This window comes from Hylaeus anthracinus, unplaced genomic scaffold, assembly GCF_026225885.1.
Source record: "Hylaeus anthracinus isolate JK02 unplaced genomic scaffold, UHH_iyHylAnth1.0_haploid 12001, whole genome shotgun sequence".
Lineage (NCBI taxonomy): Eukaryota > Metazoa > Arthropoda > Insecta > Hymenoptera > Colletidae > Hylaeus > Hylaeus anthracinus.
The window spans coordinates 16,811,447-16,838,697 of NW_026534348.1; the positions used below are offsets into that span (position 1 = coordinate 16,811,447).

At 39.2% G+C, this 27,251-nt stretch overlaps 5 protein-coding genes across 6 annotated transcripts in view; 2 read left to right on the forward strand and 3 right to left on the reverse strand.

Annotated features, from left to right (window-relative positions):
• Positions 1-624: 624 nt before the first annotated feature.
• On the reverse strand, positions 625-6,523 carry LOC128891225 (sodium/potassium/calcium exchanger 4-like). 2 transcript variants are annotated; one of them, XM_054150580.1, is made up of 7 exons: positions 5,458-6,523; positions 4,346-4,824; positions 2,989-3,202; positions 2,727-2,900; positions 2,235-2,543; positions 1,850-2,064; positions 625-1,293 (listed from the first exon to the last, which is right to left on the reverse strand). In XM_054150580.1, the coding sequence occupies exons 1-7, from the start codon at positions 5,540-5,542 to the stop codon at positions 1,192-1,194; spliced, it is 1,578 nt and encodes a 525-aa protein (XP_054006555.1). In that variant the 5' UTR covers positions 5,543-6,523; the 3' UTR covers positions 625-1,191. The 2 variants fall into 2 exon arrangements, with proteins under 2 accessions (XP_054006555.1, XP_054006556.1); XM_054150581.1 differs by having other exon boundaries at positions 4,346-4,843.
• A 39-nt stretch (positions 6,524-6,562) lies between these two features.
• LOC128891252 (solute carrier family 35 member B1) lies at positions 6,563-8,051 on the reverse strand. Its single transcript, XM_054150647.1, has 2 exons — positions 7,488-8,051; positions 6,563-7,344 (listed from the first exon to the last, which is right to left on the reverse strand). Exons 1-2 carry the CDS (start codon positions 7,872-7,874, stop codon positions 6,766-6,768), a joined length of 966 nt encoding a protein of 321 aa, XP_054006622.1. The 5' UTR covers positions 7,875-8,051; the 3' UTR covers positions 6,563-6,765.
• A 390-nt stretch (positions 8,052-8,441) lies between these two features.
• On the forward strand, positions 8,442-10,690 carry LOC128891245 (formylglycine-generating enzyme). The gene is made up of 4 exons (XM_054150632.1): positions 8,442-9,174; positions 9,310-9,481; positions 9,538-9,724; positions 10,483-10,690. Exons 1-4 carry the CDS (start codon positions 8,589-8,591, stop codon positions 10,636-10,638), a joined length of 1,101 nt encoding a protein of 366 aa, XP_054006607.1. The 5' UTR covers positions 8,442-8,588; the 3' UTR covers positions 10,639-10,690.
• Positions 10,691-11,213: 523 nt separating this feature from the next.
• Positions 11,214-12,978, forward strand: LOC128891261 (uncharacterized). Its single transcript, XM_054150672.1, has 6 exons — positions 11,214-11,354; positions 11,452-11,542; positions 11,631-11,851; positions 11,919-12,048; positions 12,137-12,468; positions 12,528-12,978. The coding sequence occupies exons 3-6, from the start codon at positions 11,654-11,656 to the stop codon at positions 12,627-12,629; spliced, it is 762 nt and encodes a 253-aa protein (XP_054006647.1). The 5' UTR covers positions 11,214-11,354; positions 11,452-11,542; positions 11,631-11,653; the 3' UTR covers positions 12,630-12,978.
• A 3,686-nt stretch (positions 12,979-16,664) lies between these two features.
• Positions 16,665-27,251, reverse strand: part of LOC128890625 (uncharacterized) — a 19,046-nt gene continuing 8,459 nt past the window's right edge. Inside the window, exons 5-18 of the mRNA XM_054149281.1 lie at positions 26,709-26,818; positions 25,724-25,919; positions 24,939-25,193; positions 24,466-24,723; positions 24,304-24,391; positions 21,437-21,608; positions 21,005-21,144; positions 19,483-19,731; positions 19,061-19,142; positions 18,800-18,973; positions 18,527-18,725; positions 17,659-17,904; positions 17,121-17,378; positions 16,665-16,998 (exon numbers count right to left, since the gene is read on the reverse strand). Coding sequence (XP_054005256.1) covers positions 16,851-16,998; positions 17,121-17,378; positions 17,659-17,904; positions 18,527-18,725; positions 18,800-18,973; positions 19,061-19,142; positions 19,483-19,731; positions 21,005-21,144; positions 21,437-21,608; positions 24,304-24,391; positions 24,466-24,723; positions 24,939-25,193; positions 25,724-25,919; positions 26,709-26,818 — 2,575 coding nt within the window. The 3' untranslated portion in view covers positions 16,665-16,850. The remainder of the gene's footprint in view (positions 16,999-17,120; positions 17,379-17,658; positions 17,905-18,526; positions 18,726-18,799; positions 18,974-19,060; positions 19,143-19,482; positions 19,732-21,004; positions 21,145-21,436; positions 21,609-24,303; positions 24,392-24,465; positions 24,724-24,938; positions 25,194-25,723; positions 25,920-26,708; positions 26,819-27,251) is intronic.

Below are 27,251 nucleotides of genomic sequence, written 5' to 3' on the forward strand. Positions count from 1 at the left end.
GGAATAACTATTTGAAATAACATTTCAACCGTTTGTTTTATGCTTGAGCATAGAATAGTAAATTTTTGTATGGGAACCTGTTGGATACTCATACTCATCTGCATATTCGTGATTAATGGGAATCATTGTCACGTTATGTACTTGAAACTATAAATAGCTGAGCTATTGTAAGCTTCGAAATAATAATATTATCGTTTCTATGGCGTATCGATACTTATTACTCGTCTATCTAAGCATTTATTCGTCACTTTCAAATAAGGTGATAAAATAAGCTTTTAACGAAACATGTAACACTAGTTATTCCTAACAAAGAGAATTTCATTGTTTCGTTGCTTCGAATAGAGAAACATACTATACATATTGTTCAAGTTGTTTTCGACAACTACATTTCGAAAATAATTAAATAATTTAAATGATATTTCAAATAATGTTCATTCGAAAGTGCCCAGGACTGCATTCTAATAGTCAATCACTATCGATGGGGTGTACCATATTGATAACAGATAATAAGATGTCACTTTCTATCATTCTGATTTGATTTCTACGCAAAAGTATCGACACATATCAATTAATAGAGTTTACACTTATCAATATATCAATCTTCAATAGTTTATAGTGCAAATATCATATAAATAGATTGTAGTGCTAGGCATCGGAGTTTAATCGATACTTCTTTTCTACATTTTCTTAATTGAATTCTTTCGTAATAGCTTATCTCGATAGGGATAGCCCTCCTCTAATTGGAACTGAACTATAATATATTGCGTCAACAAAATTCCTGTTAACGACTTTTTGATCTTCATCGATTTTTGAGAAAATTGTTCTTGTCAAAGAATTTGTCTCTATCCTGAAGACAAGTCTTCATCGTGTTGTTTCCACCACCGCGGCATGTACCCCTACTTTCTTTAATTTCCTTCTACCACCAAAATTTGTGCTTACAATTTCAATTTTATTAATTTATATCGTTCATTTAGTTTGCGTCGCAGCGACGCCATTGCAAAATGTTAATCCACTTCGATACACAAAGTGTGCACGGCATCGACGCGACCAAGGACGCGTTACAAAAGAGTATCGATGTCGAAAATGTATGTCAAGAACCTGAGAACCTGAGAATATTATCGACATATAATCTTATCAGCCCCATCGTTATCGATGTTCACTATCGACAGCACAATTTTCATTAATTTTCTTTCACTTGTTCGCCCCTTTTATCGTTCCTGTCTCTGGCGGACGCTCGTCGTCTTCTCCATGGCATTCGTGAATACCAATGGGCATGACTATGATCGTTGAATACTATACAATCACGATTAACGAATAAACACGACTAGCTCTGGAAGATCGTAGATGGAAAATGCAGTTTGTGATCGGTGAATGAACTGACTATCGTGAATGACTTTAAGAAATAAGTAAACACAAAGTAAATACTGGACAACTCTAGTGAATAACAGATGCGTATGATCAATCTCGAGTAATTGTTCTTTTGTCGGTCATCGACAATTACGCGCTTGTAATCCAGTCACTCTCTGAAGCACACATGATATTAGGAAAATATATTCATCGAGTCGATACTTTGTACGTACTTTTATTACAAATGGTGTGACGATAGCGAGGCATCAGTGACTAAATAAAAGTATATGTAACTATTGACTCGATAAAAATATCTCCATAATTAAATTTACAGTGACAAATTCATCGTAGCTTTACACGTGCGATCAAAATGAGCGAAAATGAGATGAAGATGGCGTTAATCGCTCATTGAAGGTCTTCAATTCACGTTAGCAATCTTAAGCTCGAAGAAGATGTCTAATACTATGAAGATCAAGTATAACAATAGACAGATAATTCCTACCTTCTTGTTCAGCTTAAATTTAAAAGATGCGATGACCGTGAATAGGATGATTATGCAAATGACTAATGAAAGTACGCTGTACGAAAGAGCCCCGGACACGATCTTCACGGAACTCCCAGTGAGCAGACACTTCACTAGCCATGGTAGACCCAGGCAGAGTAGAATATCGAGAATGTTCGCCCCCAGAGTGTTGCTCATCGCCATGTTCCCGTCACCTGCAAATACAGAGCTTGGTTAGGGAAATAATTCTAACAAATTCCATCGAAGCAGTGATTCTCGACCTTGTGACACTGTTGCACGACTTAATAACAAAAGAAATTTATGATAAAGCAGAGATTCAAAGATAGACAAAATTAGGCTCACGAAAGATAGGACCAGGCCTCACCCTGTCTCGCTAAAATCACGATGGACGCGAGTTCCGGTATGTTTCCTCCACCAGCCAGGAACGTGATGCCCATGATGGAGTCTGGGATGCCTATGGTCACTCCAACGACCGTCATCATCCAGGAGAGCAAGTAAGATGCTATCGCGATCCAAATCACGCACATGACGAACGTCAAGGGGTACCAATTCTTGAACCGTTCGCGTCTAGTGTCTGGTACCGTCACGAACAGCAGGAACTTCAACGGCCAGTTCAACAAGAACCAGCATTTCAACAGCACTTGCTTCTCCGTTGGCCATGCAAACAGGTTTTCTGCAAACGACCAACGAAACGATAGATTTCGATGAAATTGAAGTACGTTGTGGTCCACGCAAAATTAGGGGTAGTTTAAGTCATGGTTTTGCCAAATTCAAATTAATTAAAAATATACAGGACCTGAAAGTTTGCTCTTTTGGTCTTTTATAAAAATGTACGCAATTTAGGGATGACAAGTACCTATTTCCTCGGCTTTTTCCGATCTCCCAGATTGGCTAGCAATGTCCAGGTCGTGTCGTCTATTTTGTTGATGTTCTCGTACAACGGTTATCCCATTCTCTAGGTAATCTAAGCCGTTCTTGAAACGTGGCTTGGACAAATCCACGTGCGACGAGCTCTCGATGACACTGACCACTAATCAGTCATCGAAAAGAAGTTGCTTTAATTTTTGCTTATAACAGGGATGAAATTAGCTGCATACGCAGGGAGAACGTGTACTTACGCACCACAGTGGAGCCTTTCCCCTCGCTGGAGCAAGATCGCAGGGCCCATTTACCACCGAACAGCAGGACCAGGTAAATAAAGAACAACGCTAGCAAAACCGTCGCTTCGTACCACTCGATCAGCCCGTCCCACATTATCACTACCAAAGTTCCAACAGATATCACGTACACAATACAATCTCGTGACAATATTCGCCATTCTAATTGTATCGCCTGTTGAAAGGTGTAAAAGGATTAAAAGAAAGAAAAAACAAGAAAAAGGAACAACGACTCGGATCGTGAATTAGGGTTGAACTTGGACCGGTTATCAGACGGAGATAAGAGCGAGAGAAAAAAATGAATTAGAATTAAAGAATGTAATTGCAAGGCGCAAAGATAACAGTATCACCGATAGATAGATCCGATATGATTGGATATTGATAGTTAAGATGAGATTCATCGAGATACTTCTTTATCTATGTAGAAACATCACAGATAGAGTAGGGGAGCTGTCTTCTAACGACTCTATTTATAATATCTATGTGTTTTTCCACCGTTCGACGAAGGAGAAGTGAAAATAATTCGTATTATTTAGTCTATAAGATCGAAGAGTGAACTTTTGGACAGCGGTACGTACACAGTCTGATAAATAACCGAACTGAAGCTGTAAAAACTGGTGGTATTATTAGTACAAATGTTATTTTTGTATAAAGCAGGTATAAAATATAGAGAAAAAAGCCACGAACTTCCTGAAAAGGGTTTGTAAACCCTTGGCAATAAATTGGATTTAATATTTGCTTCTTTAATGATAAAAAATGGATCCGCAGAATCTAGACACCAGGATCTTTGTAATAAACTAACTACCTACATTTGCTCCGCCGCTCTATCATGTCTCTACAAAAAATTGAATAGATGCATCCAACAAACGTGGTACAAACATTAAGTACTATCGAGACTTTAACAAGATGACAATATAAAGAGTATAGTTTATTCATAAAAATGTCCGTGTGTATGGCACTGACAGAAGGCTTCACTAATAGCCAGTTGACGTTGATCCCAGCACCATCGTCGGTTTTATTTCTGATGGCGATCGCAAACATCATCAAGTAGCAAATTTCACGTACTAGATACATCTCTAACCGCGATCGTTCCTTTAAAATGATATTAGGAAAATATATTCATCGAGTCGATACGAGAGAATCGTTTACTGAGTCGTCAATGTGTCGCCGGTATCTGGCCACATCTCTCTCGGTGTCATCGGTAGCGCGATATATAGTACTTATAAAATCGGTAAAAAAAATTCGATCCAGTTATTTATCAGGCAACCTGCGTACACGTGGACCACGGGGTACGAAGTGACGCATGTACTATACTTACGTGAAGAGCAGTCAAGGCCCCGCAAGCTGGAGTTGCGAAAGTGTCAAACACGGCGCTACCGACCACGGTACCGACTCCCAGATCAGATTCGGTGAGAAACGTGCCGATTAAGTTAACGAACATTTCGGGAAACGAGCTAGCCATCGCGAGGAACGTCGCTCCAGCGATGTCGGTGCTTATGTTCATTCGCTTGCATATTCGTGCGAGGGATGGTAGCAGATAATCGTCGCAAACGAATGCTATTAATACAAAACAGTAGAATCCGAGGAAGGCGTGCAACACCACTGCCCCGTGTTGACGTTCTTTATTCGTGAACAGATCGTCGGGAAATTCCCCCATAGAATAGTCGTTCTCCGCTTCCGGTTCATTCTGCGCGTTGATCCAAAATCGACGCCTCCAGTGGTTCTTAACCGGTCGCAAGCCATCGTTCTCCAACAAATTCGAGCGAACGGTGCTCGACGAGTGGCTGACAAGCGACTCTACAACGAAAGGTTCCTCCTATTTAATTAAAAACAATGGTACTGTCTTGTATATACATGCGTTCAACTTGGATGAGGTTGAATTCTGTTTTTAAATATTGCACCACATATAGCTTAGGTATAACAGATAGCCGTGGACGCCAGTTTAATATACCTAGTATAAAAACAGAATGGTAATATATTTAAAAGCTTTATTGAAGAATTGTAAATGCTCCTGGAGGGGCGTCGAATGTAATAGAGTTAAATATCTTTATTCAACGTCTCGACGAGGATTGAATGCGTGCCTTTGAATGAGATTTTTCTTGCCGTGTACAAATTAAAAGTTATAGTATGGGGTGAGAGCCTTTCCTTCTTCATTTTCCCAATTTAATTGATGTTAGGAAAACCCGAGATGTTTAATAAAGATATTTGTACAAGAATATACCATTGTATTCAATTGGATCTATATCCTACGACCATCTTCGAGGTTCTGAGTTCCTTTTATTTGGAAAACGAAGACCAGGGATGGAGGAATGGAGATAGGGATGAATTACAGAATTCTCTTAAATGCAAATATACATATATATATATATATATACATGGATACGTATATGTGGATACACAAACGTCGTATAGATTGAGTTCAGCACTCACCGTTCCCGAGAAGCCCGCAAATACCCGGGAAGCACACAGATAACACAATAATCCACGCGCAACATCTGGAAAACCGTATATTCATCACGCAAACCGTCGTTTCCGATTATGTCCCGGGGAACATCGACCTCCGATGCGAGTTCTTTACTGAAATACGTTAAACTACTTCTTCAGAAGCAGTTTGCGCGGCTAATGGTACATTCTCACTGATTACGCTCCCTTCCTAACGACCATCTGCGCGTCGTTATTATCTCCTTGACCATCAACGATGTTGTCCTCGGCGTTGATAACAATAGCGAAATCCAATTTAAAAAATATATTACGTGAGAAACTATTGCACAGTTTTTAAGTGGTCGGGTAATGCTTGAAACGTATCGACGTAATTTGCTATGATATTTCTTCGTTCGATAAGTAGAAGCTTGTGCGACGAATGTTCGTCGAGAATTTTTAGTGGAAGTAAAAGGAAGGCGTTTGACGGCGCGAAACAATTATTTTCGCGTAAAAAACATTTACATACGGAATTATGTTTTTCCATTCACTTCGCATATACATACATCGACTCATCCGCATCACGCTTCGAGGCGGATAGGGTTCGCATAGGACGTGGTTTGCATTGTAACGATTTGTTACGATTAAGTAAAGCAAACTTTAGGACTTAAGTTGCTTCGTAGGAAACGTATCCGCCGTAGAAGCGGTACCATAGCACGGCATATGGTTCTCAGAAGATGAATTGATCTGCTAAACTAAAAATATTTTTTCTAAATATTTTTATCTAATCAAAATATTTACAAAACGGTGGAGTAGATCGATTTAACTTCCGAGACTCACACATGACACCAGCTGTAAGTACACGTGCAACAGTTTTGACAAACAAACATACACGCGCATGTGTACATTACATACATATACGTAGGTGGACTATACTGTGAAACGTAATGTTAAAAAATTTGTTACGAAATTCCATTTGCGATACAACATCCCACCACATTCATTCCGTACTGTATCATCCAACGATCGTGGTCGTTTCAAGGTCAGACAAAATTCTTCTCTAAATAATAATTTGAATAACAAATGAAATACTTTAAATCCGCTATTCGTTACATAAAAATTCTCATCTAAATTGAATAACAATTAAATAAATTTTGCACGTAAATCGCTAGATAAAGCTTTCATTCACCATCTATTATTCGAATAAAATTCTGTCCATCTCTGATCGCGATGCTTACTGTGTACATGCGTGAAAGTATAAAATTGTGCTATAGCGTAACGATTCGCAATCGCACGCGTTGGCGCGCCAGGGTTTGTTTGTTACTTTACTATATTTTTCTTGGTGGACTTGTCTTTACCATACAAGGCATCTAGAAGCAATCCTATGAACACTGTGAATGTACCTAACCACTGTCTAAAAGTCAAAGTATTGCCAAAGATCAATATCGACCCTAGAACTGTAAAGAATTTTCGGGTAGTAGTTATGATCGAGCACGGTAACGGGCCGAATTCTATGACTGTGAGAAATATAAAGTACTGTCCGATTGCACCTGCTATAGAGAAAGTACTTATGAGCCATATGGTTGACGGATGCCTGTGTATGAACTGAATAAATTCAACCAGCTCTCCAGAAATTAGAATGACAGTACCACTGAATATCACAGACCACATGTTCATGTTCAGCATCATATGTCCAGACTTGGAATTGTGCTCTGCTCTTACTCGTTCCTGTACAGCGCTAGTTAAACCATCCATCGTTAATGACAGTAACAACAACAGTTCTCCAAATGCTGTTTGTCCTTCTGCTGGTTTCTTTGACACACCACCATCTTTGTACATGAACAAAGCTACACCAATCACAACTAAGAAGACAAACAAGTACTTCCTAACTGGATAAACCTGGAAGGTAATGCACCAATCGTTACAAAAAATAACTTCCCCAAAATTACAGTGTGTGGAATACGAAACCTATTGGATCGATATATGAATAATGTTCCTGTCTACAAAATATATTCATGCATAATGCGAGACAAAGCTAATACCTTGTTCCCTAGCAGCACTCCAAGTATCATCACAGGAATGGGTTTACCAGCTTTCCCAATAACTTGTGTTGGATAATTGACAAACTGTAAAGCCATGTTACTGGACACCATGCCTAGTAAATACGTGAGCGCAGATATCGCGTAATATATGTTCGGAGTAGTGTCTTCGCCCTGTTTCATAATTGTCAATAAACTAGTCTTGGCGAACAGATAGTTGACCAGACATTGAGCAAAGACTAAGGTGAACGTGTATGTAAATTTTTCACTGTTCTTTTCATCTCCGTACTGTCCCCGTGTGATCTTCTCTTGTAGCATAGCGAAGTGGAAGTAACATACAAAAATACCGAGAGCACAGAGCAACAGCTTGAAACGTCTCGAGGAAGCCATTGTGATCGTACACACGTGATGTGCCAGACTGGTCACGAATTCTCCAGTTTCGATCCCGGTTTGTTCAGGGGTCAATATCACGCCGAAAATGAAAACATTCTACACGAATGGCACTTAAATAGTACGTGGCAATTAACGGTAGGTTATGTTCCACGCGAATCATACGCGACCACATCGTACGCTCCCAAGAATATCAACGTGTCAACAGATGGCAGCATCTTCGATTTATCTGTAGGAACTATAGTTCCTATAGCTCATGCTATGCGGCGCGTTCTTTTCGCATAAATTTAAAACGCTATATTCGTGTTAGATGTGTTGTTGTTAAAACAAAAGTAATTAATTCAAAAGACATCCTATCGGTTAACATCGTTTATTAACATTGCAAATTCAAATTATATTCTCATGTATGTAAATATATAAATACATTTAATTCCTACATATCTACAGTGCTTCTGATTCGGTCTATTTGCAAACTGAATGGACCGAGGCTGACCCTCTGGTGGCAAGTACGAGAAGATCCTTTGCATCTACACAATCTTTTTGTCCTCGATTTCACCGACATTGTTTGTCGTCTGCCATGGAGAATGACAGTTTAGTTGACCGTGGTGTTTATCCAGATTTATCATCAGTAACTATTTGTAATTATAACAACCGGTGCCAGGAGATTAGCTCGAGCTACTTCACCGATTTTATGTGTAAACATTCTCCAATAAAATGAAGAGAGGTTCGATATCATCGATTCTGAAAGTAAAATCGGCATTGTTCGTTTGCGCAAACATGGTGCTCATGTTGTGCTTTGTAGCGGGAAGCTTCGAAAATGATGATTCGAACGAGGAATCTTTTCACTGTGGTAAAGGATCGAGCAGACAAACGAAACAGACAGATGAATCACGAAACTATTGTACGGTACCAAAGGATGTTCCTCGTATATTCGATGGAGAAAACATCGATCGTGTAGATCGCTTGAAAAATATGGCCCTGATAGAAGGAGGCAGTTTTGCAATCGGAACAAACGATCCAGTTTTTGTGGCTGATGGCGAAGCACCGAAACGACAAATTCAACTGGATAGTTTTTATATAGACGAATTGGAAGTGAGCAACGACGAATTTTCAAAGTTTGTCAACGCGACTGGCCATCGAACAGAAGCGGAAACATTCGGGGATTCTTTTGTATTCGGAGGACTACTGAAAGAAGAAGTCAGAGCGAATATACCAAACGTCGTAGCTCGAGCACCTTGGTGGTTACCTGTAAATAATGTGACGTGGAAACATCCGGAAGGTCCTGGTTCCGATCTGACACGTACGTATGCTCTACTTTACTTCTTTCAATCGCGCGAAATAGGGATATTCGATTCTTTAGAAAAGATCGAACGTCGCTATTTGAGATTTTCTGTAATCTGTTAAAAATAGCTGCAAATAAAATCGAATGATCCAGACAGGATGGATCACCCCGTCGTTCACGTATCGTGGAACGATGCAGTCGCCTATTGTAAATGGTTAGGCAAAAGATTGCCTACCGAAGCGGAATGGGAAGTGGCTTGTCGTGGGGGGCTCTCGGATAGATTGTATCCATGGGGGAATAAATTTGTTCCAAATGGTCAATACAGGTACGAAGGAAAAATGGAAAGACGAGGTTGATTTCCTGACTAGAAATGATTTTCAGAGCGAACACGTGGCAAGGTGATTTTCCAAACAATAATACTGAGGAGGATGGATACGTGAGCACTTCGCCTGTTACGGAATTCCCGCCAAATAAATATGGCCTACGCAACATGATAGGAAACGTCTGGGAATGGACGTCAGATTGGTGGACGACCGATAATATGAAACGTGGTGGTCCCACGAATCCCGTACGTGCAATAATACTTGGTTTCGTTATTCTTATGAATATTTCTTTACGAAACATATTTATCTAGGATGATGGGCTACCTTAAGTGTACTTGCTCCCAGTTTTGTAATCCCAATACTCTACTCACGCTTTATTACTCCCTTCTACTTCCTCAGCTTGAGTACGACATAATTATATGGGCACTCGGACTATCCAGACATATTGATATACTAGAAAGTATTCAAAGGAGATCTTTACGTTTTCCTCCTCTCCTATGGGTCAACTTGATCATAACTACAGTGCCATCATGTACAGGTTCAGGGTACTCTCACTCAGGGATAGACGCACAATACATGAAATTGTTTTTATTCAGAAGCTTCTTACTAATATAATTGATTGTGCACCTCTTTTTGGACTTGTGCCCTTTCACATTCCTCCCAGGACCACTAGGTCCTCATATCTATTTCATCAATTTGTTTCCTTGTCTAGATACTGTCACCTCAATACTATTGTCCATGCCTGTGCTTCAGTCAATTAGTTTAGTTCAGACAGTGATATGTTTATTGACTCTATTGACTCTACTAAACATAGGCTACATAACCTTTTTATTAGCAATTCCGCTATTCACAGGCGATAACTTTGTTATGATTGTGTGTTTGTTAATTTTTGTTTGTCTTGACATCTGTCAACTGTCGTTATTTATAATTGCTACACTGTAATAATTTCATAATGGGCTATGCCCGTATATATGGAATTAAATAAATAAATAAATATTTTCAGACTGGTCCAACTCGTGGTACTGACAAGGTAAAGAAAGGTGGCTCCTACCTTTGTCACGAGAGCTATTGCTTCAGGTACAGATGTGCTGCTCGAAGTCAAAATACACCTGATACGACGGCTGGAAATCTTGGCTTCAGATGCGCTTTATCTATTTGATCTTTATTTAAAAAATTATCAATTTTTTTTCCAAATAAACAATACTTGCATACGCTTTGTGTCTTCTTTTTAATCTTTCTGACAAATACCACGTTTCCCGTAAAATGTTTTTTTAACACATCGAAAGAAATTATTTAATTATTTTTAGGGTTTCATTTTCTCTTTCATGTAAATCGCCTCCTAGCGATGAAAAATCTAAAACACAAGAGGGCGAAGTAGCTCTCAAAAGTAGGCACAATAAAAAATAAACAAACAATTAATTCAGCCTGTTCACCGCTAGGTGGCGATTTACATGAAAGAAAAAATAATACTTATAAACATTTGAAATTATTTAGTCTATAATATGTGCACGTGTGAATACACAAATGTTTATAGAATATTTCTATATATCAATTTACTTTCTATATATTCACCGTAGAACTGGAGTTATTATAAGTAAATAGTAACCTGTGTTACTTCATAAAGATACTTTGCTTTATCAAACATTGCACGTAGTTTTATTACCAGAGTTTTTTTCTTGTTGGATTTATTTACACTTGTTAACCTTGTTATCTGTTTTACAAAATGTACATTGAAAAATTAATTACCTAATTATAGGTCCACCTACTTATGCATTACTAAGATTACTTCGGATGTATTCGACTGCCCTCGATCCGACTCGGTTCGAGTGATTTAAAACTATCGGGCGTCGGCTCGTGATCTACGTCTAAAATTGTGTGAATATGTCTTTATGTTTACATTTTCAACAAACAAGTAAAATCTTCTTAGACGATCACGATCGTTCATAGATCAAATTATTGTGCATTTTTATAGGTAGTGCCTTGCCCAGTCTCGCCTAATGCGAGATAGCACGTTTGATATAGTGGCTGTATATAATTTCTGTAACTAACCTTGTTGCGTACGAGTAAGAGTTGTTTCATAATATTGTTTTAATCGAGAATAAAGAAGGTATGTGGGAATAAGAAGAATTTATTGATTTTATTAAAAAACAGGAAGTGATTGACGAGACAACAATATGAATTACGGAAAGAAATCACCCAGCATGGGGACGCCCTCGGTATATTCGCACGTCACCACGCGCAGCAGTGCTAATTTAAAATCTTCACGATCCGTGCGTAGTGTCAAAATACCCTGGTATCAGAAACCAATCTTGACACATGCTTATGTGCTCGACATTCAAAGAGGAGCCATGTTAACTGCAGCATTTTCATTGGTACATATTAAATGGAGCATCTATACGACCTTTTAACAAGTTTCTAACAATATATACCTTCTTGCAGTGTTTGGCTATGTTTACAATTTGCACCGCAATATTTGATCTTTACTGTCTATCTCAAGCTGCACCAGGTTCAACGCACTATGGTTACTATGTAATATCGTATGAATTTGTTTATGTAGGAAATCAGCATGGTAAGAATAATTTTTAAAGCTCTGATATTTCATAAAAAAAAAGCAGAAGTACCTATACATACAAATCTCTTTCAATGTTTTATTTCAGTGCGGAATGCTCTTGTTGTTTTTGCAATATTCTCCATGCTTGGGGGAATGGCAGTGTTTGCAACATCTCTGATACTAATAACAGCCTTGCGAAAAGAGCACGAAAAGAAGATGGTTCCTTGGCTCTACAGTTTTGCTGCTTTCAGTATTTTCAGATTTTTTGCATTTTTATTCTTCAGCACAGTGAATGATATGATATTCGCCTATAACATCATGATGTGTCTTTTGTGGACGATATTTGTTTTAATTTCTGTTTACGGGTGGCTGATCGTCTACTCCCTCTATATTGAATTGAGCGACCTCACAAGATTAGAGGATTTTGCGCATTTAAGAGTAAGTATTCTGTCAAATATTTCGAAAAAAAATTTGTCTACAACTGACTTCAATTTTAGATTGGCACCATGCAGTCGCTGAATGCGTCTACTACTCACTCCATTGCTGGTTCTCGACCGACGACACCTCATAGCGCGGTGTCGACGATGCCAGCCAATTAAATATGAAAGTTCTCGTCATTTTTATCTATCACTGTGGTCAATAAGTCGCGTTACATATACAGTGGAAATACGACACTGCCTTAATGCCATGTACACCTACGTTGGTTGTGCGTTTGTAGTCAATCCGTCCACGTCTCGCAAACGTCCATACGTTATAAATTCCGTCCAGAATTATTATTATTAAATATAGAATTGTAAGTGTACGAAGTAAGAACCCTACGACAAACGATTCGTACTTTCGTTGTAAAGAAAAAGCATCGTTTATTAGGAAGAAAGATGAATTACTTGTATTTATATTGACTTTTATTACGCCTTATATTTTTATTAATAAAATTTGCACGAATATTCACTCGTAATTGTCCCTCTACTTGTTTCCTGTATCTGCCGTTCATCAGTTTGTTATTTCTTGCTACGTTTAATACTTTCCAGTAAACTTAACATAAAATTCGTGGAATCAAAGTACGGCCCATACACTGAATCAGAAATTAGCATAAGTACGAAAATAACCTACGATGATTCGATTTCTTCGAAAGGTGGGCGTGGAGCCTGTGTCGACTCCGAAGGAGTTCCGTCTACGTTAGTAGCATTTTGATGAAGACTCGAATTCTGTTCTGCTCGTTCGCGAGAAGTCAGAGACAGGTAAGTTTCTCTTAGCATGCTTGACATCGTGTAGAAGATCACGTATACGAAAAGTATAGTTCTTCCGACGAGGGTTAAGAGGGATAAACCGATCGCTATAAATATCTGCCAAATTATTCCGAAAGTGGCTGTTAATATGTACAAAGCGATCGCGAGACACATTTTTCCACGGAAGCTATTTCATTTGGACAAATTAATTAATTTGTTTTCTCGCTTTCTTTTTATCGCACACAAACCTACGACAGCAATACGTGAATCGGATAGCTTCGGGAAAATAAAACGGCACAGACTCTATTCATCTCTTTTTCGTTCTCCGTATATAGAACTTTCAATCTTGAATCCTAGCCTTGATACGATTTCGATTGAAACTAAACAGTTATAAACGGTTTTTGGCGATTAGTAGCAATTTAAATTCCGCGGGATTAGTGCAACATTTAAATTCTCCGCCGGTTGTCTTAAATTGTTTGTAACTATTTAAATAGTGCATAACGATTCAATACACTTATAGGGGAAGATTCCTAGAAGCCTAAGCTTTAATTTGAGTATGCAAAAGTTCATGAATTATTTGTAAATAATCGATAAACAGTCGATTAACAAATGAGTGTACTCTGCGCATGCGCATTGCTGTTTACAGCGCCGGTGCTCTCTATCCTTCTCGCACAGTATATCTTTCTCTTTTGCACAGTTACGAGCGTAGACCTCCACTAGCGTTCTGTTATTCTATTACTCAATCGGAGCTTCCCTCATTCAACCGCTAGATGGCAGCACCGGCGCGAAATTTAAATTTTGTACCTACTAATCGCCGAAAAACGTTTATAACTGTTTAATTTTAATCGAAATCGTATCAACACTGGTTCTTGAATGTTGCTAATGATCTATACTATCTTCCACGAGTACCAAGGTGTATTCTTCATATGAAAAAAGTTAATAAACAAGAGAATAAAGCGAATATTTCTAACGAAGTAACGCGTAGCCAAGACTGACATCCTCGATGATCGTTTAATAAAAACGAGATCGTAACAGAAATTTGTCTTGAATGTTGCAACGATCTATACTACCCTTCGCGAGACGTAAAAGTTAATAATTCATTTATAGAATGTAACAAACAATCGAGCGAAGCAAAAATTCTCACTGAAATCCTTGATGATTGCTTAATAACTATTGAAATCGTAACAAGAATGATCCTTGAGTGTTACTATCGTTTTATGTACTACTATGCTACTATTTACCATCAATGGAGAAACTAATAAATTATTAACTAATTATGAACGATTCTCAGTGAAAAAAGACACGTTAACGACACTTTATTCGATTGTTCGATAACATCTCTCGTTCGTTAATGACAATATTTTATATTTGATATTGTTTTTCGCAGTAGGATAACGACATTCATATTGAATAAAACGTCAATTTATTTATTTACTTCAGTTCATTTGAACGGTAGAAATCAAGTCAATCAACGCTCAATGTTTTCATTGCAACGTCATGGACAACGGGCTGTAACGTTTACGTTTTTCGATAAATCTTTCCATAAAAATTTGTACATCATACTTCCAAGAATGAAAGTTGTACGTTGTATTTTGTATACAGGGTGAGTCTTATAACGTGACGACCTCAAATAACTCATAAGGTATTCGTTGTACGATAAAATGTTTCAAACAAAAGTTGCATGGTATCTAGGGAGACATACAGTGATGTAATCTGTTTTTTACTACCTTACTTTTTTATTGAGATATCAGGGTCACTTTAGTTTTTTAAACGTCTGACATTTTTTTTCGAATTCGGATAAATCATAAAATTTTGTGTAAAAAAAGTATTACATGAAGTGGGACTTCAAATGAATAATTATCGAGATACCTTCAAATTAATAATCTTCTATTAAGAAATACGCTTAGTCAACGTGATTCTTAGCACGACTTTATTCACGTCGGTAGATCATGTCTGTAAACAAGTTCGCTGTTAAATATTAATAATCATCAACACGAAATGCCTATTTAGTATCTCGGTAAGCGTTAAAGTCGTATTGAGAATGATGCTACATTTTTATTACGATGTTCAGTTACAGTTAAACAACGTTATGATAATTGTATATGGTGCGTGTGAAGAAAATGCTATAAGAGCTAAGATCTTGTACCGAGCTAAGTATCCTGATCGAAATCACCCATTGCATTCTACCTTCTTAAGGTGTAGTCGAAGACTCAAAGAACACGGCAATTTTAATGTACAGAAACGTAAAAAAAAAAATATACATATAATAATATCATATAAAAATATTAGACATTCCATTTAAAAAACTGAAAGTGACCCTAATATCTCAATAAAAAGAGTAAAGTAATGAAAAACAGATTACAGCACTGTATGCCCCCCTAGATACCATACAACTTTTGTTTGAAACATTTTGTCGTACAACAAATACCTTACGATTTATTTGAGGTCATCACGTTATAAGAATCACCCTGTATATGGAGAACGAAAAGGAGACGAGTAGAATCCGTGTCGTTTTATTTTTCCAAGGCTGCAACATCGACACGGGTACCTGGGTCTCGTAATTCTTTAATCCTAATTAATACTTGGAAAAAATAAAGCGATATTTATAGGATTATATTTGGTATATAGTTGAGAAAATAATCAGAAATTAATTGACGTTATTGTTGCAAAGATGGGGGCCCCTCCATCGGGGGGTCATGTTTCGTCGGACACTTAGGTACGCTACTGGAACAAAAAGTGTAACGTATCGATAACGGCCAATCTCGAAAGACAGATTCGTTGATATATCCCGTACGAAAGCGTGAACTTCTCAAACGTGCATTAACATTAATTTTGCGTGATCAGTAGCTGGTATCTTGATATCATCTTTCGCGTTTAACGATCGTTTATCAGTTCGATAGTTTTGTATCGACAATTGTGCACTCGATTCTACGACTTGGAGGTTATTGTCTTTGACAATGTAACTTCTATCCAATTTCCATCCCCGTGTATTCATGCAGTGCCTGGTAAGTGAATAATACGTAAATAAATAACTTGGGACGTGGCTAAAGGGAAGGGATTATGGAACACGATAGAGCAACAAACTCTCATCATCGTTTCTGCTCCCACGTCGGTCTCCATATCGAAGAAGAATAAAATCAAACTCGCGATTGCTTAATGCTGATTTTGGAAGTTAATTAACGTTGCGTAACATGGACCTAAAGTTGCATACTAAAAAGGATATACCAAAGATGCAACCAAAAGATTCTTAAAGAGAACATTATTGTTTTGCATTTATTTAGTTGGAAGGATATAGAGACAACTTTTTCTACATGTATCGGACGTCGTTCAGGTTATGTAGATCGTATAAAAAAACCGCAGACGCGTATGGTGCAAAACACAGAAAAAAAAATGAACGAAAGAAAAATATCTCGACATTCCAGTACATTTCCAGTACAGATTAAAAAATGTTATGACGTTCTATTTATTCATTAACCTGTCAAGAGAGGGATGGGCGATACATATATATTGTTGTAAACACACAAAAACCTAATTAATACATAAAATGCTGCTGAAAGATGTTGAACAAGTTTATTGCTCGGCGACCATATCCAATCAGGGCATAGAAAACAGCAGTAACTTGTCCGTAATTGCATTATTATTGTCAATTATGGCGTCGAAAAGCCTCCCCACCGCGCGATAAAAGAGCCAGATAACGATGAATAGCGTGGTATACTTGAGAAGGTTGTGAACAAAGTCGAATCTAAGAAAAAGATCATTCCATTGCATCGATAATTGTATGTTTCATGAAACATTCTCTGGTAAAGAAACAATTTTTTAGACAGTAATCAGAACAGATATCTTTGCTTTTTAAATATTAGTTACCTGGCCATTCGAAGTCTCGCACGAGATATCGTGCTCGGATCGTCTTTAAAGATGTACATTCTCAATCCACTTATGGACTTCAACATGAAATCTTCCCAGTCGAAGTGGCTCATCGAGAACGCGTACAACTCACGATCCTTCGGAGGGAGGGAGTCCCAGAGGTCTTTGGTGTTGTCGCAGGAAAATTTCCAGTCGTGCACGCTAAAGTAACTGGTCAGCGCGGAGAACCTATGCACCTTTTTGTAGATTTTCAGCATCCTGCGAAAAAGAAACAATATTCGATGAGGAATTTTAAAAAAGTTATAGATAGTAGTGATGAGCAAAATCCTATGCTTCGAAGTTTCCTTTTTTGGAAAATATTCAAAAGAGGAAACGAGACAAATATGTCGGCAAACTTCAGATCTATTCGAAGCCTAGGGTTTTGCCCCATCTCTGCAATGAAGGAGTTAGAAAAAGCTCCCCTTCGTATTTATTACTCGTACGTAATATTTCAAAGAGCATATGGTTGTCTGGTTGCGTTAGAGAACCTAACAATCACCTAGGTTTCTTGCCAGTGAGCATCATCGCGACGTCGACGACCAAGGCTGGTAGTAGATGAAGAATAGCTACTACAACAAAGTACGCGTATACATTTTTAACGGCGATAAAGGTGTAGCTCCAGATGCTGTGCACGCTCGGAATCTCTCTTCCGTATTTCATAGCCAGATGCATGTAATGACCCCAGGTGATCCCATCGCCCCACGAAGAGAGGTAGTTGTAGATCGGTGGATCGCCTGATCGATCCCTACAGACAAGAAATTCGTCAGTTAAACGCACCTTAGCACAAAATTGATACAAAAATATTCAATCCCTCTTCTGCTTAACACTTTCGCTGCGGATGAAAATAAGTAGCCGTTCGCTGGGAGCTGCAATTATGATATTTTTTTTAATGAAAAATTTCTTACAAATGTTCTAATATGATTGTTAAACTAAACACAAAAGAACAGACCAACGTGAATGCTTAGATCGTACTGACTGTCTAAATACAACTAAACCGACTAAAAAAGCAAAGGACGCGCATGTGCGTCATTCGCACATGGTAAGGGCGTTAACCCTTTGCACTCGAGAGGTGACTCTCAGTCACCATTAGGTTTCACGCAGCAAATCTACATTACCTAATGCTTCTTTAGGTTTAATTTCTTTGGAGCTCCAAGTGTCAATAAAATGATTGTCGACGAGGTAAAGGTGACCTTATTCTCAAATCTAGATAGCTTAGAATTCATGACAATAGAATGCTAAGAAACATCTCGAGTTGTTGGCAGATACCAGGAAAAACGGCTTCGAGAGCAAAGTGTTAACTTTCTATTAGATTCTGAGAAGAGAAACATAATAATACCCTTTGGAAATGTTTCGTTGAAGATGATTACCTGAAACGTTTGGTCGCGACTGCCCAAGCGGTAACGATAAGAGCGTTAACGGTATAATCAGCTGGAACCAACTCTGCCCTGCGATTTGTGTCCATATTCATGGTCCTCAGGAAGCCGATGCCAGCCGCTGCGAGCGCCCCAGTAGGTCCATAAGCGTTATCCACCCAGCCCTCCAATGGTTCCTTGTACGTCGAGACCACTGTTTGAAACGATATCCAAGTACATTTAACATCTTAGCTGATACACATATCGACTCCTATTCTTTAGGGTTACCTATGGATGGTCGAAATATTCCTACAGGTAACTCCTTCTCGTATCGTCGCACCATCTGCTCTGCGATGCACTTGGTGTAAATGTAGGTGTTGGGATAAGACCCAAGAATTTTCTTTTCGACATCGTTCACCTCTTGGTCGGTGAAATTCTGCATCAGCTGCATCGTTTCCTCTTCTGTTTAAAAAGAAAAAAAGAAACAAGATGTAATATCGTTCTTCTTCGATATCGAATTTAGAATTCTCAAGAGATCGATTTGCTAACCGGACATGGGGGCTGGATAAAACTTCTCGTCGATGTTCTCGCGATTACAATTACTGTAAGCAGTGGAAACATGCATCACGACCTGAAAGACAATACCAAATGATTCACTCGATAGAACATATCAAATATTCAGAAATCAAAGAGACGAAAAATTCAATACGAAGCGAAAAAACAAAAAGAAAGTATGTAGATACTCGAAGAAAATTAATGGATCGAAGTAAAAATGAAGTATGCGCTCATAATACCAGTTCGATAATATATGACAGAGAAAAAAGGGGAAAAGGTGTAAAAACAAAAACAATAAATAGAAAGCGATACTGGCAACGTGGGATTTATAAAAGGAGCGAAGGACATCGTTCTGTGAAGTTGTACGACTGAGGAATTGATTATTCATTCTTTGTTAGTAGCTTTAGCGTAGTTACCTGCAGATTGGACATCCGTTTACAGAGTTCCATCAGTTCTTTCGTTCCTCCAATGTTCACCGCGATCGCCTTCTTTATTTTTTCATCGAAACGAACCGTGGCTGCCACGTGGAACACCACAGTGACTTCCTGCGCTAACAAATCTGCATCCGAGGGGGATAGTCCTAATCCAGGTAACGAACAATCGCCTGGGATCACTCGAACCTTCTGCTGGTACTTCGGTGCTTCTCTTCGGAGACGATCGAACAGCTTTTCTCCAACAGAAATATTTTTTTTTTAATCACAGTAACACTTTAGTACAGAAGTTTTCCTTGTCACAAGGCTTTCGGTTACTCTTTCGAACGTATCAAGTTTGGAAACTCGCAAAATCATATTTATCAATCAATGTAATGGATGTTTCTATGGATGATTCGACTTCTACGCGTTGCAGATCTGTGTATTAGCGATCGATTCCTGTTATCTATGTTCCCCCAGTCTGTAGGAGGGCGGAGCAAAGAGAGGTGAAAGTGGCGTTCGGCAAAAATGAAAAGAAGTGCACGATATTTGTACGATCCAGGATAATTGAGTGCAATTTGCATCGAAAAATATTGCCGTTCCTTTACTAAAACGTTTAATTTGTTACAGACGTGACATTTTTTGTAAAGTAGCGAGTAATTAGGGTACAACTCAGCAGATGATTGTTGTTTACTCCGAGGAGATTAATTGCTGACTTAAGAGACTATCCTGAATTAGGGGATCTAAGAAAAAAATAATTAATTCTATCGAACTTTTTATCCTATTTTCATACATATTTGATTAGTCTGTACAAATTTATTCAACAAGAAATATTCAAATTGAGTCGACTGTGACGCACATTTGTAGAGCACCTCACAATTAAAACTTCCTATAGGCGGGAAAGATGCAGGTCGTAATTTTGGTTTGACACAAAAGAACCAAAAGAAATTTTCATTTTCATGCATTTTTCTTCTATGTGAACTAAGAAAACGACCTGCATCTTTCCCGCCGATAGGAGGTTATAATTGTGAGGTGTTCTACAAATGAGCGTCACAGTCGACTCAATTTGAATATTTCTTGTTGAATAAATTTGTACAGACTACTCAAATATGTATAAAAATAGGATAAAAAGACCGATAGAATGAATTATTTTTTCCAGCCTAAAAAAATTCACGAAAACCGCTTTTTTAAGACCTCCTAATTCAGGATACCCCCTTAAACTGTTTAAATAATTCGTATACACTTTAGGGAGTTCTGCAGGCTTGCATAAAGGTTCGATCAGTTTTAAAAAACACCGATACGAGAAGAGGATTTTGAATCGATAAACGCGGCGCAGCTCGTACGAAGCATTGAACGCAGCCAGAGACTTCAATGCCTGCATAAGGTGTCTACTCGTTAGACATAACGTCGCCGCGCATTTCACCAGATCAAAGCTCGATCACTAGGCGATACCAGAGATGACAAGGGTCTTATTTAAGAATAAAACTGTCACTCAAATAAAATTCTACAATCCATGAACGATACTCACAGGTTCTTCGAATATTCTCTCGAAGCGTCGCTCCGCAGTCTCGCCCTTCTTTGCTCTGGACAACGCGTAAACGTACTTGATTTCTGTGCACGTTCTGAGCAATTTTTCGATCAACAGCTTTCCCAGGAAACCTGTGCCTCCTGCGCACACATCGTTTTCTCAATACCAAGAACACGAAAAGAACGCGTTACGAGAAAAGAATCGACCGAATGTTTCCTCTAATTGCTCGATCGTGGTCAAATTAAAATACCGGTCCCTGCTTAATTAACTGTGACGAATAATCACGAGGATGCAATTAAAAAAGAGTTCGAGCTCCGGAATAGTTTCACACCTTGACAAATCTACTAACTTTTTATTTTCTTTTCGATTTACACTACAATCCTCAGGCTCCGGTGTCAATTATTTTATTTAAATAACAATCGTCGTCGTTACCTGTTACCAAGACACTCTGACCAGCGTAAAACGTGTTCACCAACGATTCTTGCTCGACCATAATTGACGTTCGATTACGCAGCCTCTCTGGTACTCTATCACCTGTGCCTCGTGCGAGACGGCCGAGACGCGAATTGAAAGATGCAACGCGGAATACTATGCGCGGCGTTCTTGTTTACAATTTTGCAGTCCGACCTTCCTGGAATTTTAGTGGGGGTTTGGAAAAAGAAAGCAGAAGGAATGCCAGACAAAGAGACCATGAACGAACGCTTTAACGAAGAAACTTACCGTACGGGATCGCGAAGAAAGCAACTTTCAACTAAGAGGCAAAGAAGGAGCCGATGGGCAAAAAGCTGGTTCCCGTTTATGGGGTTTGTACCAGCTGAAATCCTTCTGTGCCTGAACGGTGTCCGTAAGACATACATCACTCTAAACATTTCAAACTACTGGACACTCTATTCTCAGTAAAGCGGTAGCTCGAGCCTTTGAATGCGGAAACAATCTCGTTGAAACGTTCTTTGTAGTACAATATGGTCCATAAATTAAAAATCTTTATGTACTTCGTATAAACCAACAATTTTTAACTTTGCGAGTTTGCAAAAAAATTGCTTTATTATTCATTCTGATATAATTATACAAATATTTTACTTAGATTTCTGTTGACTCTCTGGTGTGTTTCGCAGTGGGTGTATCACAAAATCGTTTGACTTCAAGTGAAGGAATTCGTTCATTCCAAAGACAATCTCCATTTTCTATGTTACGTATACAGAAACTCGCTGTTTGTTTCCGAAGCTTGGGTTCATCAATTTTATTTTATCTACCCTCCTGGAATTTGGAGCTCGGTCTCCCTGGAGTGCATCCTGCAGCTGCATACTCTTAACATCATCTTCGATCCGCGAAGACGGTTTTCATCTATTACGGCATTTAGAATCACACTCGACCCCCGCATCGCCAGTGCGTTAACACCGTGCAACAATTAAGTAATTAAATTCAACGTTTACTACACACGACCGCGACAACAAAACACTGCACATTTGTAACTTAGTATAGTTATTCTGAATATATATATCCTTTTGTGTAAATTCAAAGTTTCTGTTGAGAATAAGCACTATGTGCCTATAATTTTGAACGTTTTCTGTAGTTGCGCTCGTCAACGCAGTCCCCTCCTTACCGGGGGTCGGCTTTGCCTGAGAAGAACACGGTTTATTGCACCCCCTGACCGTTTATAGTTTTTCCGACTCTCGGCAGGCAGTTAGCAGAAAACCTCTGATCGAAGAACATCGGTTCTGTCTTGTAAATTATAGCTTATACTTTTAAATATACACTTAGTTTAAAACTCTGTTGTATTTATTTCCTAAATAAATATTCAACAGTTTCCTAAGTCAATTACTAAACCTTCACGATATAACAAGCAATCCTAGCCTGTGTAACGATTCCACAACATAATAACTTTGTCGCTCGAGTTATTATTCAATTAAATTAATAAGTTGCGAGGCTTTATCCGCGACGCGTAGTATTCATCAACGATACGATTTAAGCTCAGTGTATTCAACCCGAATTCCCTAATTCAACCTATCTTGCGGTTACCCTTAACTGGGAGATACCGATTCCTGCAGCTATCTGACTTAATATCCGAGGCGTCTGCATTTGTCTCCAATAACTAACAACCAAAGACCCTAACCTACGGTTACCCTTTACTGGGAGATACCGATTCCTGCAACTATCTGACTTCACGTCAGAGTCGTCTGCATTGTCTAATCTATCCTCAGTCTTCGGCACCATTGGTACACAATAATTAATCGTATTGGTTCAATTCTCAAATCTATCCCACTCGCTGGGCTCAAACGCGCGTCGCTATCGCCCTGGCTCCTAACATCTACAAAAAATATTCCCTTTTATTAAAAAAAAAAAAACCATGAAGTCGATCTGAAACAGTCTCTGAGCAGAAGAGACGGTCCCCCTCTATGGAACAATTCACAAAGATTTTATATACTATACAAACAAAACTGTTTAAGAACGGTTATAGAAACGAAAAGAATATGTTGACAGCTATTAAAGGGTTAAGAGTTCGGGTCGTTCCGTCTGCGACGACCTAGAATCTTGTATTGTCCGTTGCTCAGGAGTTGGCGAGCAGCTACAATTGGTTGTCGCGTAACAGCGACATTTCTACTTGTATTTTCAGTATTGGCCGAGTCAGTCACATCTACAAAGCTACCGCGTGACGAAGGTCGTGAACAAGATAGAACGAGAGAGCAATAGTAACCAGTGCTCAAGCATAATCCTCTGTCCTTTCGGTCCCCTCTAGTTTGTGGGACCCACGCCAACTCCTGAGCAACGGTCTATACGTGTACTATAATAGATATATAAATATACTCCTCATTAATTTCCTAAAAAATCCGTTTATATACAATTATATTCTGTATGTTGATGATACAAAAATTGTATAAATTTTGTTTTTTATTTTATAAATAAGTGTGTAAACAATTTCCTCGATATACAATTCCTTGGCCAGGGAGGGCCTTCGCCAAGCGACCCTTCGCTGGACAAGCTTTTGCCAACACCTGCCGTGAACGACCAATTCGAGACACGAACGAGAGGAACGCGACGCATCGGAGCGTCGAATCGACGCTTTGGCCTTTCCCTCCCGTTCCTCCGAGTTGCTCTGTACGCCGGAAAGCCAGCCAGCGCCATTGTTGATCGAAAACGAGGGTCCCGCCATTGGTACCCGACGAGTGACATCGATTCGATTTGGTTCGAAAATGCAATAATCCATTCGACGCTGTACACTCACGCACACGCACGCACGCATTATTAATATTTATGTGGATATACTCGCAGATCGGCTACGCAGCTGGCGATATATAAACCCGGTAGAGGTAAAACACCGACAGCCAGCATATTCGAAACACGAGGTACGCGAGAATCAATTTGCACGCTTGGTGAATCCAGTATAATCTGCAAAGTAAAACGGCGGAAGTCAAAATTCGTTTCGACTACATCTTAAAGAAGATAGACGGAGTTTCGTTTACCTCTGCCATCTGACGCGTGCTTGTTCGAGAGACTCGATGGGATCCTTTATCAGATACACCCGAATACCTCGTATGTACGATCGGAAGTAAAGGTCCCAGTCGACTTCCGTGATGTCGCAATTGAAGTTGTGGCTATCCTCGGGGCTCATCTTCGCCAGCACCTGTTTAAAGTTCTCGTTCGTGAACTTCCACTGCCTTGTGGTGAAATAATTCAGCACGTTCATGAATTTATGGATCTTTTTGTAGATGTTCAGCATCCTTTAACAGAAAGAAGCGAGTTTTATTAGAAAGAATCGGAATGAAGCACGGCGATAGAAAACTTAGCTAACAGTCGTTTTCAAAAATATTGTCTACAGGACTTTGATAAACCTTATCACATAGTCCTTACAGTCAACAACTAATTTAGTCTAGAAAGATAGTTTTGGCCAGGGTTTCGATGCAATAGACCACCGTGTGAATGAATAAGGGATTACCTGGGCTCCTTCCCCACGCAAACCGTGACGGTGTCGATCAGGAGAGCTGGTAGCAAGTGGAGTATGTAGACGTAAAACAAGTGGACCAGTTTGTGCTTGTTGTTACGGAAGCTGTAATACCATATCGCTTTGCCAGTGGGGAACTCGAGACCGTGCTTTTCAGACTTCACTTTCAGCTGGTCGTACGTGATGGGGTTGTCTTTGCATACGTAATTATACACCGGCACGTCGTTGTTTTTCTCATCTGTCGTGGCCCTGCAAGTGTGCGCAACGGCCCAGGAAAAGCGGTAAATGTAGAATACGCGTGGAGGAGAGAAAGGTTGCGATGAGTTGGGCAGCAATCGTTATTGAGATCGTCACTCAGAATTATCGAATGAAAATATCACATCTGGAGATTAAGAGGAAAACACGAAGTAGTCCAACAAGAATAAGTAAAAGTTACGAGAGGTACTACTAATGCACGTAATGCAAGGTTGGACGTTCTCTGTTTTTGTAATCGATAGACTGACTCTTTAAGTAGCCTCAGTTACCGCAAACAGAATGTATTATGTGTATGTAAAAATAGCTGAAAATAGCATTCCCTATTTTCCTCTTACCCTTCATTTGCAATCGGCGATCGTAAATAAGTAATCTGTAATTATCCAGAGCTAATTTGATTGTTGAACGATCACAAATCGTGGATTACGTTTTGCTCAACACTAATTGTCAGAAAGAGGAGTCGGTATAGAGACAAATGCGCGAACGAATCGGATAAAAATCGAACGACTCGTGTCTTCGTATTTTACCTTCGACGGTTTGCTACGTCCCAAGCACAGGCTATCAGAGCGTTTACCGTTAGATCTCCCGGCACAACGTTGGCGGGTATCGACCCGTCGCAGTGTATAGATCGTAGGATCCCCGTACCTGCGCCAGCCGCAACGCCAGTCGGCCCGTACATGTTGTCGATCCATCCTCGCAGCGGTTCACGATACGTCGATATCACTAGAAATTTACATAAATTCCATCCAGTCACCGTCGACTAATTCTCTAAATGTTGATCAACACGTTTACTGGTACCAGTAACGTAAATGCTACGGAAGGATAGCAGTATGATTCTCGATCCATCCCCCTTTATCTCTACACGAGAAATCATTATATTTCCTTGATTCGTCTAGTCCCTGAAGAGCGTGACGCAATTTTTGAACGGTACCTTTCGAAGACACCCAAGGACGAGCGCGATTTATAGACAAGCGTGCAAAAAATAAGATTGAATTTAGAAGTAAGGCCATCGTCGTCAATCGTCAATGATGTAAACTGTAATTTAGCAATACTTCCGGGTCCGTCGATTCTTATAAGAATTTCAAAAAGCTTTTTATTGAGAACGAACAATTTTCAACTCGCTTCGTCCTAGATTCCCGATGGAGTCATCGCTAAGGCTAATCCGGCAACCCATTGACATTGACGCAACCATGGGTGTTCGAAGATGACTTTCATATCGCAGGAGTCAATTGCTTAATGAATCCGTGTGAACAGGTTTTAGTTAAGTAGGCTCTCTGTTACGTTATCCGTGGGGACCTAAATTTATCCTTCTAGAACCTGGTGAAAACTAAATCTGGATATTTTAAGCACCGATGTTAAGCAACACTTTGTAACACACGTTGCTGAATCATCGTTTATATCGATGTCGGTAACGAACAAAATCAGCTTTCTTAGATCTGCACTTTCAGGTGTTCACCAAGTACATCGTTAAGTAAGAAACAAATTAATTCGCGTCGCCCGTGAAATACTAACCGATTGCGGGACGAAATATGCCCACGGGCATGTTGCCAGCCTCTTTCTTGACGATGCTCTCGGCCACTGCTTTCGTGAATGTGTACGTGTTCGGCCATCTACCCAGTAATCTGTGGCAATAACGATAACAATCATCGTAATAATGCTGCAAATCGCAATTACAAGATTTTTATTTATGGTACTTGATCTCTGTGAAGAGCTTGAGCATCTCCGTTATTTATGCGAAAAAGCTTCCTTGAGATTCTCGCGTCTCTTCGCGAGATCGATTTCGAGACGCATTCGCGTCCTTTGAGTCTGTCTCGACTATGTTCGCACCTAATTAACACGTTGACTGCCATTTTGGACACTTGCGACTACCATCTTGAACTCGACGTATCTTCAGACTACTTATAACTACTGAAGCCTAGCATTTGGAAAATCTAAGACCGAGTCACCACACTCAGAAATGCCCCAAATTAACAGTGCTTCAAGGAACAATTGAATTCTGTTTTTCATTCTACAGTCTAAGCGAAAGATCACTAGCACCTTGAACACAACGTATCT